Consider the following 14,054-nt stretch of genomic DNA (forward strand, 5'->3'; position numbering starts at 1 on the left):
GCAGATTCGATAGCCATTAGTCAGCGAGTATCGCAGATAAATAGGTCGCTTGAAATCGGTCCGTGGCAATTGCGGATCATAAAACTATAGTTCCGTGTTCGCGGGTCGCGTGGAACATTTTTGTCCGGCGAGAACGATACTGTAGTAATCGTAATCGTTTCTCTGTATTGCAGTGATTTACAGCGGTGGATCTTCGTCGAGCGTCGGCACTGATATCCTGGACCTCTCGATGCCGGACAAGAATTCTGTGACGGAAGTTTGTTACGTGTGCGGGGATGAGTTCAAGAGAGGCTCGCTTAGTCATATCGCAGCGAAACCACTGCCAACTCCGCCGCACCCTTCGGCCAGTCCTCCCCCATTCTTTCCTTCTCTGATGCTTCATCCGAGACCCAGCAGAAGTCGACCCATGGACAGCGCAGGTCGCGTACAGGTACACCATTTCATGTTTCAATCGTTTGATCGATCCTGCTAGGTGATTCCTTCGTGGTAGTACTAACCGTTGTGTTCTCCAGGCCTGTACAGCGTGTCAGAATCACCTTCTATTGCAATGGAAGGCGTATGCTCGGCAAGGTGTACCCCACACTGATCGTAACTACACGCTCCGTAAACGGCAAGCGCCAACGATGGATACGACCACATTTATTTGCTACACCTGCGCGCTCGAGTACCCTTCGTCCAGTATTAGGCTTCTCTACTGCTGCGCCAATCCGGAGAAGGAGGCGTACTATCCTTTTATTTATTCTCTGAGACCTCCGCCAGGAGCTAGTCCTATTAGTCCTCAGGGAATGGTGCAAGTCTGCTCCATTTGTTACAAAGCCATACCGCAGAAGCAGCAAGTGTTTGGGGGAGAGAATCACGAGTCTGCTCAGCCGGTCGCGGGTCAGACGGTCGACTTCCGGCAGCAAGGTCCGTCACCGAGGCCTGCGGTCGCCAAATCTCCGGCGAACTCGGCCGGCAGCGATATCCGGTTCAAACCGTACGATTTGAACAAGTCCTCGGTCGCCACGAACAAATTGCGAGGCGGCACGGTCAAGGGAGCCACGGCCGGCCAGCGAAACTCGCCGAACAACGTCCCTGCCGAAAATGGGACCGTCGCTGTTGGCCAAAACTATAGGTGCTATATCTGCGAGAGACTGTATCCTCGCACTCACATGGAATGGTGAGTTATCCAGGCTGCTTCTAGTATCCCCCAAGCTAACAACGAACCCAATTAATCGCATTTCCCCTTTGTCGCAGGTTGTCCACGAGCCCGGAGGGAATGAACTCGCATGCCATGCACTTTCCCTGTTTAAGGGGAATGGCTCGTACTTCTGAGAACGCCTGTATGGATAGTCACGGCAGAGTGCTGGCCTGTAGTCACTGCGTGAACCACTTGGCCCAGCAGTGGGAGAGCATGGACGCCGAACGTGTTCCTTTAGAACGTCGCAGGTTCGTGCAACACCTTTCGACATAACCTTGCTGTTTCTCTCTTAAATTTTCGTTCCTGTCCTATGTTACGACGATTTCCGTCATCTTTCAGGTATGATATTCCTAGTCCGCATCCGAACGGCGACGTGAACCGGTCGATTGCGACACCGCCGAGCTCGAGCTCGGACCGAACGTTCGGCAGCAATCCGGGCACGTCGAGCAGCTCGATCTATTGTTTCCTGTGCGGTCTGCACAGCGACCTGACTCTGGCTCGAGTCTTGTACGGTCGTCCTCAGGGTCGCAACGCGCCGTTTTTCCCGGAATTGTTGCGGCATCAGTCACCGCCGAACGCCGAGCAGCTTCGCGAAGACGGTTCCGCGCTGGTATGCACGTTCTGTTATCACTCCCTTTTGGCGCAGTGGCGTCGATACGAATCTCTTCCCAGCGGCCAGCAAGTGAACGCCGCCGAAAGACAGTACAATACCCACGACTACTGCTGTTACGTCTGCGGCATAACCACCTACCGCAAACGAGTCAGAGCGTTGCTCGTCAAGGACTTCCCGTTCCTCAAGTACCATCGGCAGCCGGAGAAGAGCCTGCTGCTGGAGAACGGGGACTTCGCGGTGGTCTGCCTGGACTGTTACGAAACCCTGCGCACTCAGAGCCTCGAGTACGAACGATGGGGTCTACCGGTTGAGAAACGCGAGTATAATTGGATAGTGCAACCGCCACCGCCGGAAGACAGTCCCGACGCGACCATCGCCAGATTGCCGTCCGGTGAAAGGTCTGAGAAGGTGGTAAGTACTTGTTCCATCCACTCGACGTTTTTATCCACAACCATGGTTACCGTACGCTAAACGGCTGTGGCATTTTATTTTCCAGGTACCGTCGACGTTAACGGTTAGACCAGCGCGAAAGAATTGTTCTCCAAAGGCGCCCGACAAGAAGGTCCCAGCGAAGGCCCCCGAGAAAGAACAAGGTAGGTGACAACGTGATTTTTCTCGTCGCTAGATACTTGTTCGGTGTCGTACACTGCAGGAGGAAACTCGATCGGGAAAGAATGATAATCGTGGGATCGTTGAGAAACCGGACGTCATTGTTTATGGATGTCTTTTTCCTGCTCGGATAGAACTATGCACACACGAGCCAAGATTAGGCTTACGAGGCGCGCAGATAACGAAGAACGTTCCGCGGTCAAACATTTGTCAGACACGCCGAGGAGGTTATCGGTTCGTGTTTTAGCGATATCTCTATCTTCCTCTGCACCTCTCTCGAGTCACTCGAGTACAACGCGTTCGAGTTTCCTCGCCGTGGCGGTGTTACGTTTCCGAGAAACCATGATTCTGAATTTTTGCTCACGCGATACGCCATGGGATCGCGTAACGGCGGCATTCGCAGGAACTACCGGAAGCCGAGCTTGTGCATTCTTGATTCCGTGGGTCTCCGAGTAGCTGTCGATAGTCTGTGCATTTATTGTGTTTGCAAGAAAACTGACACCAATAATTCAACACCGACGCGTCAACTAGAGAGATAGACGTCCCATGAATATATAATTCCATCTAGTAACATCAAAGTTCATAAAAAATCTAAAAAGAAATAGAATCAACGAGCAACGATCGGAAATCCTCCAAAAAATGTCTAAAACGCGCAGATACCCTCACCAACGAATAGAATGTCGATATAAAATCGAAGCTGAGCTCGATCAATTCATGCATCGCGATTGAGAATTGCAACGGCGAGACGTCGCCGCGTGAAAAAGATCTCGGTGGTTTTTCATCGGATTCGCCGTCGCGGGAAGTTGTACATTTGTATATTTTCCTAAGAAACGAAATCCCGACGGGGGCCGGGGCCAACTTTGCCTCCGTTAGACCGTAACTCTTTTTCCTCGTCCTTCTCTCCGGGTCTTTTTTTTTTATCGTTCCGGCTTACCAGCCCGTAGTACGTGTTCTCGTGCCAAAAGGTAAGTTTCTGCGAGTTTTACGTGTCGGCGATCCTGTAACTTGTTCGGAGCGCAGGCCTGCTATTTAGAAGTCGTAAAGTTACGCTCGACGAGTCCGCCGCGAACGCGTTTTTCTTTTCGATTCGACCAGCCGTCGGCTAACGGTCCGCGTAAACGCTCCTCGAAGATGGATCGCACCGTGAGACGATCGACGACGCCACCCCGACGTACACTTTGCTGATCAGCGAAGTCTAAGAATTTTTTAAGATGTTTAAGATGTCGATGAATTCGAACGCGATCTGAATTTGCCAATTGCAGTTTTATCGATTGTCTCGATTTCACGGAAAATTTCTGGCTCGACTTTCGGTACTCGTGTCGAAGAAGCGGAGGAAACTATTTGATTCCGCAAACTTTCAAAAATCTTGTATCGTCGTTCGAACGACTTTGATCGAACGATTCGGATCGTTTCGCGGGGGCTGATCCCAGCTTGCCGCGCGCTCCGCGATCAATCTGGCTGGCAAACACGGCGTCTCCCGCAGCAGCCGGAGACGGGTCGCGGAAACCGCGGCCGGAAGATTCTCGCAGTTACCCTGGGATTAGAGTTGGCGGGGCAGGCTGCGCTCGGGTTTCCCAGAGACTGCGAGCGACACCGGGTCACGGATTACCGGTTGTTCCGGATCGATCCCTCGAGTCCGCGCGCGCTTCGACCGCCGCCGAGACGTCTCGGAGGCGTTCTCTCGCCGCTGCGGAGCTGAAAAATCACGGAAAAAGCGCGGAGAACGATCGTCGTGGAAATTAGTGGCGTTAGGGATTGCGGACGGGGGGTTGGCAGGGGGGCGGTGACGCGTGTTCGAGAGTAGAGGACGGGTACCTCTCGGTGCGCGCGCGATCGCCGTCGAGATCACAGGGGGTCGATTAAGGTCGCTCGATCCGGCTTAGACGGAGTAGGTGGTTCGAGGTGTTGGGGGGATTTAACGGGGCTGCCGAGGGATGAAGGGGGTAGCGAGAGAGAGAGAGGGTTCGCTCGGCGAAAGGAGGCAAGTGGAGGAGAGCCGAAACCGGAAAGGAGGGTACAATGGAGAGAAATAGGGGTGGAGGGAAGAGAGAGAGGGAGAGAGAGAGAGAGCGAGTGCCGGTCGGAGGAGAAAGAGCAAACGCCCGCAGCGTGACACCGCATTGCGCCCACTTGCCAACCCGCCCAACACCTAAATTCGAATTAGGGAGCCGGCCCTGTCGGTCCTCGTCAACACGACTCTCCTGTCCTCCTGGTAAACCTACCGACAGGACATCATCGTCTCCTTACACCCGGAGACAGAGCCAACGAGGCAAACGTGTGCGTGTTCACCCTCTCTAACCTTCCCCCCTTCTCTCTCTCTCTTTCTATCCTTCCCTCTTTCCAACCTTCCTTCTCTCTCGCCATCTATCTATCCTCCTCTCTCGGTCTCTCTCTCTCTTTCTGTCTCAACGGTGGAACGATCAGAGCGACAGAGAAGCTCGGATAGAGTTCGTTTTCCTCTTCCTTTGAGGATCGATATCAACGTTATCGACTGCTTTTCGCGCTCCTTGTCGCTCGAGGAACCACAGAGCGGAATCGCTCGTGTATTCTCCGCAGGCGTGCAGCCAAAAGGCTCGATCTCTCTCCGTGTACATTCTCCACCGCGAAATCGGTGCCAGGATTCCGGATCTCCCGCCTCCGACAACTGCTCCGGCATTTTTTTTTCTCCGGCCCGGCGGTTCCTGCGGAAAATCTGCGCCGCGTTTTCCTATCGCAAAATGTATTCGCCGGAACGACATTCGGGGAAAAATCGTTTTCCAGCCGCGCTTCGACGCTCGTTGATTTCTCCGCTCGCACCTTTTCGCGAAACTCGTTCTGATATTACTTTTTCGACGATTGTTCACATTATTCCGCGCAATTGACAATTGTTTTCGAGAGATAGAACCTCTTTCTAGAAATTGACCGAAAATCATCTCGTCTAGGATAGGATCGAAAATTTCGGGTATCGGCGCGAAAATCGATCCGCGCAAGGCGGGCGCACACGAGCGTTGATCAGATACCAGGGCCGATATTTACATTTTGATGGGTTGCGGGTTAATGCCACACCGGGACGGAAACGCGTGCGGCACCCTCTTAGCGCTCGATTCCTCTCTCTCCCTCTCTCTCTCTCTGTGTTGGCTCGCGTTAATAATTAACCGGCGCGGCGCGCCGAGTAGCTTTCGCGAGGCACTCGCGGCCAACTCCACGGCTCGTTTCGTTTCGAGTTTTCGAGTAACATTCCAGTTACGCTCTCTCTTCTGCCTACCGATCCGGCTAACGCTACACTCGCCGTCCTTCGTCTACGACGTTCCCGCACGATTCCTGCGAAATCGAATCTCCAAATCCGAGCTTCGCTTTGGCTAAGATTTCCCCTCGATCGTACAATTCTTTCTGACAATGAACGAATACTATTTTCTTTTGCATACGAACAAATAAGTGCAGGAACGAATGCCTGTTTAATTTTCGATAGCTTGAAAATGTAGAACGATGTTCCTAGTCGACAATTTGTTCGCGCTTGCCGCAGCGCGATTATCCCGAGGATGATTCGATCGTGCAGGGTCGTCGGATCAGGGTGGAATTTCCAAGCGGTTCTCGTCCGGAATCAGGTGATAAAGCACCGGTGATTGACCAAGAGGGAGGAGGGGGGGATGCCGAGGGTGGTCGGTCGAGAAGACGTTGGAATCGGTCTCGGCCGACCGTGATAAAAATAATACAGCTTATTAGTCCCCGGGGGTGGTTGGCTGTGCCTTTGCCGGAGCGAAACGGGGGTGGGTCGCGGCGATGCGTGGGCGTGCGGAGGAAGAGGGCGACGTGGGAAGGGGGTTTGCGGACGGGGGATAGGATGAAACGAGGGTGAGCACGGACTGGCGGACGCGTTTGTGCCTCGGACGAGTCGGCGGTTCGGCAGGAGGGAACACACGAGCGAGTGAGCGAGCGAGCGAGTCGAACGGGCGAACTTGCGAGCGAAAAGAGAAGAGAAAGATGTGACGAGGGGCTGCGGGACGAGAGAGAGAGAGAGAGAGAGAAAGAGAGAAGGAGAAGAGGGTTGGTCACGGCACGGCAGCGCACGGCACGGGTCTAGCTGGAGGAGGATGAAAGAAGGGAGGAGAGGGGAAGTTCCCTGTCGCTGGCACGCATTGATTTTGCTCGACAGACAGCCGCCTGTTGGGTTCTCCGACTCGGGAACCTAACTGTTCGCCGTTCGCTAGCACGCTCTTTTTCCCTCGATTTTCCTCCCTCGCCGTCTCGGCCATTCTTCCCGCGTCCCCTCTCTTTTCTTTTTCGCTTCTCGACACGGCTGTTTGCCGGCATGAGAACGCTACCACCGCCTCGCCCCGCCTCGCCTCGTCTCGCCTCGCTCCGCGGAAAATCGCAGCATTATCTCGCCGCGGCGAAACTTGTTGCTGTCGCGTCGGTCGATCTCGCGGAACGAAAATATTGATTCGCGAAACAATCTCCGCGCTCTATCGTGCACGCGGTTTAATCCGCGGATCGGGGGACCCGGTTCAAAAGAGCACGCCTCGCGGTTATATCGAGTCAACGATAACGTTTAATAGCCGTATCAGTTTATTGGACCGCGGCGCGCCGTTTCCGATAGCTGCCCGAAACCAAGAGAGAGGGAGAGAGAAAGAGAGAGAGAGAGAAATTGTCCGTATGTCCGCGTTTCCCTTTTGACCCGCGTTCTCTCCGAGATTAATTACTCGGCCGCGGATATATAGATTCTTACGCGATCGTTTGTCAAAACGAAAGCCGCGAACGCGTTCGCCGCGGAAACGATCACTTTCCGATCCCGCTGTTCATAATTCCGACTCCGTCGAAAATTCGTTTCGAACTTATTCCGTGGAGCAACGATCGTAAACCCAGTTGCCGCGGCGCGTTAATTATGAACAGACTGAAAATGTTCAGCCTTGGATGCACTTATCGCGCATCGACACCGTTAATGGACGAGATACCTTTGCCCCGACACTTTAAGCGACTTACGTAACGCGTCGACAATGCTCGAAGCTCCGACGTTCCTCGATAACGCGCTTTCGAAAAAACTCGGCCGCCTCGCGTTTGCCAATTTCTACGCGAGAGCAACAGATGCTTCCAACCCCTTACAATTACGGTACAATTTACCGTAATGATTATCAAAATCATGGATCTGGTTCGCAAGCTGCGAACAATTTCGATAAATTCAATCCGATGCCGGGTTCTTTGACCCAGGTGTGGCGGAGCGATCGTCCACCTGTGAAATCCCCCGAAACCTCGAGATTTTAAAGCTCGCCGGGCTATTTTCTGAGGGCGCGCAGGTGTTCCCAGCACGGCCGTAGCTTTCCGAATCCATCGGGGAAGTATTTACGGAGCCGGTGACTCCGCGATGATCGCGATATCTACGACCTCCTTCCGCCCCCGCTTCCGTTTATCGGCCTTTGTTCGCACCTCCCGCGTTTACAAAGTTCCGTAGCTCGGCTAACGCGCGGCTTGCACGTTACCGGCGCGGCGACTACTAAGGGTTGGCGTGTGTGTGTGCGTGTGTGTGTGGATATAGCTAGGCTATTCGCGCGCGTGTTCGTTCCGTGTGTGCGAGAGCACAGCGATGGTCGGACTCGACGAAGTAGCTAGATTTTAGCGGGGGTGGGCGGGGAGGGAAGCACGAAGCAACGACAGGGAGAGGGTGGATCGGCGACTGGCCGATGGATAGACAGGGGTTGAGGGGGGAGGAGAAGGGGGTAGCTGGTTTCACAGCGCGTGCCGCTTCAGCGCCAGATGGCTTTCAAAGCACACGAGCAAGAGGGAGAGAAAGAGGGAGAGAGAGCGAGAGAGCCTGCTGTGGAAAGGAGAACTCTGGGATCGTGTTCCGTATACGTGCCCCCTTCTCACTTATTACCCCGAGGCGAGCACGGTTACGCAAGAGGGCTGGGAATAAAGGAACCGGAACTCAGCCAACATTCTCGAACGCGCCACCGTTTTTCGCCTTTCTCCGAGATTTCATTAAATTCTCCGGCGTTGCCTAGCGTCTTGCAGTTCGGCCGCCGTCAACCCCTCTAAAGAGGGTGGCTGAGAAATCAATTCGGAAATCGCTCCTCTGTTATCGATCCGTATTTGAAATATTGAGGAGCTTTTTCTTTAAATTATTGCTGAAATCGCGAAGTTCAAGCAGATCTTCAGAATTGTTTTCCCAAAAGTCGGACCGCCCCTCTTATTGGTAAATTGCGTCGAGGAGGGTCCGCTGTCTATAGAAATTTCCGAAAATATTTCGAGAGTCCTGATCTTGGTGTGGCGGTGGGGGATAGGTGACGCGTCAGTTTTGATTTTTCGAGCTGGTAGAACAGAGCCGTGTCCCACGGTCGGATGGAGAAAAACGAGAATTCTCCGCGAGAGGATCGGCGCGTTTCACGGCTCGTCGCACGCTCCTCACGGCTCCGCCAACCCCGTTTTCGAGCGGATCGGTGGATCTCGGCGAAGCGCGGCAACCGTACGATGCTGCAGAGAGAGAGAGAGAGAGAGGGAGAGAGAGTGAGAAGAGGATCGAGAGGGGGAACGGAGGGACAAAAAGCTAGAAGGAGAGAGAATGAAATGGCAGGGGAAGCGAAGCGCGTTGAGCGCGCGGCCTCGGCACTCGGCTCTCCGCACTCGGCACTCGGCAACTCGGCACTCTGCGGGCTCGGCACTCGTCAGCTCGGCGCCTCAGTCTCTAAGCAGCCAGCGTTGGCGTCGCGTCGAAGAGGGTGGTCGCATGCGTTCTCGTATACGGCACGCGACGCTTGCTAGAGCGAGCGAGTGTCAGGAGAGAGAGGAGGAGAGACAAGGTGAGAGAGAGAGAGAGAGAGAAAGAAAGAAATAGAGAGAGAGAGACAGGGACGCTCGTTAACGATGGATTTTCTCTCGTACGTTGCGTAGCCGTCGCCGCCACCGCCGGTCCGTCGTCGGAAAACGCGAGCGCACGCGCAGCGCGGCTTCGCGGACAAAGGACACCAATACCGACACCGACGCGCTTTAAAAGCGTCTACACTCTCCGTCTTCCTCCCTCCCCCCCACTCTCTCTCTCTCTCTCTGGCACTCTCGCTCTCTCGGTCTCTCGCTGTTCGGTTCCGGCGTTCTCTCCCCGTGGGGTTCACGCAACCCCTACATCCTCTGTCCTCTTTGGATCGTCGGGCCGCTCCGAAGCGGGAACGAGAGGCGCGCGCGTGAAAATATATCCTGGCCGTCCGGCGGTAGCGCCGAAGCATTCAGTCAATTAGCCGTAATGGCACGACCTGCCGCGTCGGTCTCGGCCAATTAAGTGGTGATTAGTGCGCGGAGCGGAACTCTGCCATCGCTCGGCGTATCCCTCTCTCGCGCGTGCGTGTCCTCCTGCTCGCTCGTGCGCGCGTGTATATTCGTGTGCGTGGCGCGTGTGTGTGCGTGCGCGCGTGTGCGTGTGGGATAGCTCGCCGCCTGTTAGGTTAGGCTTGCCTCTGCGTGCGTTCTCTCCGGCGCTGGCAGTGCACGGTCGAGCGTGTGAGAGCGCGTGTGTGCCGATACGATCGGCGTGTTGTTGCGCTTCGATCGCCTACTCGAGTCTACCCGTCGACAGCGACACCGCTGACTTTTGCGACGGATCTATCGCGCGTTGCCTCAGTGTTGTCCCAGTGTGCGGGAGTCTCTCGCGTTTCTCTCCCACCCTGCTCCCTCTCTCGTTCCCTATCGCTCCCTCTCGTTCCCTCTCGGCCGGCTGTAAATTGTAAATCACGCGTCGACGTCGGGAGGATGGTAGCGCGGCGACTCTGCCGGGAGTATGCGCGATGAATGATGATGGTAACGCGCGAGTAGCGTTGCCGCCGCGCGTTTTCGAGAGTACAGCCGCCGCCGCCGAGCCGCGAGGAACAATGACTCTTCTGCTTCTGCTTCCTCTTCCTCTGGCACGCCTCCGCGTCTCCCACGGTTGCTCGGTTCGCGATCGGCGCTGATTTCACCGTTGCTAGATCGACCTGTGATTTATTTCAAACCGCCGACGGGGACTGAGATCCGGTGGAATCGTCGCTCCTGAAAGTGTCCAGACATCTCTCTTGCTTACTCCGAGTGTTTTTGTGTGCATCACTGCCCTCCCTCTCCCGTCTACCCCCTTTCTCCTCCCTCTGTCTCTCTCTCTCTCCGCCCGTTCTCCCTTTATTTGAACTCCACCTGTGCGAACCTCCCTCGTTCGTTCTCCGACTGTGTGAACCTCGAGAGCTCGGATCGAACACCGCCTGTGTCCCTCCTCGCCGGATGGAGAAAAATGCCGTGCGATCGATCCGCCGACCAGCTCGCCAAGAAAAAACGGCCTCGAGCCGAGACCACCTACGCTAGGTAGGCTCGACAGCGTATTCATCCAGCGCATCCGCCTCCAGCCTCGGAGCCAGCCAACCTCTGCGACCCCTCGACGGCTTCCGAAATGGACTTCCGGGCGCCGCATCCACTCGTGCATCCCTCGCACGCAGGACACCCCTACTACTATCCAGGTACTTGTCGATGGACCAATTTTTATTTAGCCGAGGCGCTCGATCGCTACCTTTTTTCCGGGCGATCGTCCGTGACTTTCGGAAACCGAGGCGATCGTCGCTGGTCATCGTGGGTAGTCGTCTCGAGGGAGGATCGAAAAGATCGAGGAACGGCCGAAACGGAGGATCGACCAGCAGTTAACTGGTAGTTAACGATATAGGATTTATAGCGATTTCTAAATCGTGTTTTTTGCGCAAGAGTTTATGATAATCGTTGGTGAAAATGTTGTTTCGTTGGGGTAGCGACGCGAGGGCGAAGGCGTCCAAGCTGATTACTTGCTCCGTGCTCGTGAGTAGTAATCGAGGAAAAATCTAGTGTAAAAGATCGTTTCGAGGAAGTGGCGAAACAGGGAAACGATAGAAATCACTTGCACGCGTTTCACTTTTTGCACAATAGCGCACGATACCGTTAGAGAAAATGTTTCACCGAGGAAGCTACACAACGACGAACGCGTCCCCCGCGAACAGCAATCGAGCGTAATCTCTACTTACGGCTAATCGGCGGATCTTTATGCGCGATACAAAATACACGAATATTAAAATATATAAATATGTCGCTTCGCTTTAGGAGCTAGTCGTTTATTTCGAAAATGGACGAAGGGAAATATCGGCAGATTGCTCGCGTGCACGAGGCTGATGCGCAGAGGAAGGGTTGCTCGCCGCGGTCTCGTCGGCCGCGACTAGACGGGAAGTTTTCGGCGCCGCGGAATCGGCTTTCGGCGAAGTTGGTTCCTAGCGATCGGCGGCGCTCTTCGGTCGAGGGAAAGGGATTGCAAAAGAAAAAGAAGTAAAGGGAGGAAAGGAAGGTGGAAAGTAGTTTCGTCGCGAAGAGAGGAGAAGGAGAGGCGCGAGCCTCGGCTCCGTTCGCCAAGGAGAGTACTGGCAATTTTCTTAACTACCTCGGCGTACTTCGCCTCCGGTTGATCGCCGCGCGTATAATTTAAGTTATCGCCACCGCCGGTGTTGCCCGAGAGAACTGAGAGAGAGAAAGAGAGAGAGACGAGCAGGCGAGCATCGATGCGTGCCGGTACGCGTTTCGAGCTTAAAATATCTCGCCGGTAGCTCTTTTCCAAGAGTCGTTTTCCCTTCCTTTTCTGTCTCTCTACCCCGCCCCCCCCCCCCCCCTCCTCTCTCGCTCTTTCTGTTCGCCCCCCCCCCCCCCTTCCCTCCGACTGATAAAAAAAAAACAATTACTCCTCGCGACTATCCGACCGACGATGTTAATCGAAAATCCGGCTCTCCGGTCGATTCTCGCAACTGCGAAAGCGGATCCCGACTGCTCGTTGTCGAGCGAACGTCGCGTCGTTAATTACGGATCGCACTTTTTTTTCTTTTTAATCGGTCATCGACTCTCCCTCCACGGTAAATATTGAAACATTGTGTTGGTCGAGCCTGTGGGACGGTTCTCGAGCGCGCGTGGAGATCTTTCCGATGCCGGCTGACTTCTCGTCTCCGTTCCTCGGATCTTCTCCTAACTTTCTGCCTTCTCGATCGAGCTTGCCACGCTACCCTCCCACCCCCGCAGCCTCTGCTGCACCCTCCGCGATTATTGTCGCGACAACGAGGCTAAACGGACGCGTCCCCGAGCGTCGCGGAGGTCTGTGCGAATTTTTTCTTGGAGAAATCGGCGACGATCGCAAGCGATTCGCTTTCGGTGGATCGTAGTTTATTTTTCGGCGATCCCGCCGATCGTTTCGTTGCCGCGTTTGCCGAGGTTTCCGGGCGGCTGCCGGGGCGACAAAGTAGGAGATTGATTTTTCGAAGTTGTCGCAGGAGAGAGCGAAGTCCCCCTTGATTCCTGCGCGTCGTGCACGGCTCGCCGCGCGCGCGGCTCTCGAGCGTCGGATATCGGATATCGTGTCGGCGATCGCGCGCACCGAGCCCCTGCTTCCACGAAATTCCCTCCGCGACGGATATATATCCACCCCCGCCGCCGCCTCCTCTCGCCGTCTCTCGTTGTCACCGTTTTTTTTTCCCAGGGAGAAATTAATTATCTGTCGGTGACGAGCGATCCGGAGCGTAGACTCGCCGATATCTCGTTTCTCCCCTTTTCCCCGGCGCGCCGCGAATCAAAATCGCTCGCACGAAATCTGCGCGCCCTCTCCCTCTCCCTCTCTCTCTCTCTCTCTCTCCCTCTCTCTCTCTCGCTGACTCTGCTGGACGCTGTGCTATACGCGCCCGCGATAAGAGTATATCCGATTAAGGACTCCGGTTGTTCCGCCTGTTGCGCCGACGAAAACCAGAATCTCCGATGCCCCGGCTAATTAGGTTTCGCTCGCGGATAAACGGCGGCCGAGCTCTCGATTCCCTTCGACGGACACTCGTTATCGTCCGCGATCGAGCACCGGATTCGAAACCGACCGATTCCTTTCGAAACTCTGCCGGCCGTGCCGCCGCGATATTTCTAACATTTTTCATTTCCATAAATAATTTCGTAAACGTCGGATCGAAGCGAACGTTTAGGTACTTGTTCAACGACCATATCGAATAAAAGGCAGTCGAACTTTTCCTTAGAATCGTGATCAGGTTTATCGTTCTCCCGGCTTCCGAGGGCAATTATCTCGCCCTGGGAATCGGTTTCACGTTATTTATATCAAGCTCGTTGGAATTATTGAGACGCTCTCGCAGAGAATTACATATTAATTTTCTTCCGTCGAACGACAGCGGAAATTTAAATAAATCACAGTTGCTGTTAAATGTAAATGTACAGAATCTTGTTGCAACGTGAAAATAGTCGATTTCTAGGATCAGAAGCTGAATAGAAAGCACGTTACTTTTTCAAATCGAGCACGCTAGATCCTCGCGTTCCTCTCTACCACGGGGATCTATGCCCGTTCGAGTCTGTTCGGAAACGAGTTCTCGCGAGAGGCCGAAATTCGCCGAGAACGGCGATTGTATCGGACCCGCAATCAGCTGGCGCTTTCGCGGAGACTCTCTCTCTCTCTCTCTCGAGGGCTTTCAGAATTTTAATAACGACTCTCGGAGACGCTGCGATCGAACAGTCGAGGAGACGTAGAGGATCGCGGGTGTCGAATGTCGAACGAATCCCGAGAGCTATTCTCTCGGCGATCGTTCATCCCTGGAACACGCCGAGTAATCGTTTCGCCGAAGCTCGCCAGAGACAAAACAACCGAGAGAGAGAGAGAGAGAGAGAGAGAGAGAGAGAGAGAGA

General features: G+C 54.5%; 1 protein-coding gene across 1 annotated transcript in view; it reads left to right on the forward strand.

The window, feature by feature from the left end:
- Px (MAP7 domain-containing protein plexus) overlaps positions 1 to 14,054 on the forward strand; it is a 63,628-nt gene that overhangs the window by 2,951 nt on the left and 46,623 nt on the right. Inside the window, exons 3-7 of the mRNA XM_078181889.1 lie at positions 174 to 430; positions 513 to 1,159; positions 1,237 to 1,428; positions 1,520 to 2,204; positions 2,290 to 2,386. Coding sequence (XP_078038015.1) covers positions 174 to 430; positions 513 to 1,159; positions 1,237 to 1,428; positions 1,520 to 2,204; positions 2,290 to 2,386 — 1,878 coding nt within the window. The remainder of the gene's footprint in view (positions 1 to 173; positions 431 to 512; positions 1,160 to 1,236; positions 1,429 to 1,519; positions 2,205 to 2,289; positions 2,387 to 14,054) is intronic.

The sequence above is a fragment of the Augochlora pura genome, chromosome 5 (assembly GCF_028453695.1).
Source record: "Augochlora pura isolate Apur16 chromosome 5, APUR_v2.2.1, whole genome shotgun sequence".
NCBI classification, from domain to species: domain Eukaryota; kingdom Metazoa; phylum Arthropoda; class Insecta; order Hymenoptera; family Halictidae; genus Augochlora; species Augochlora pura.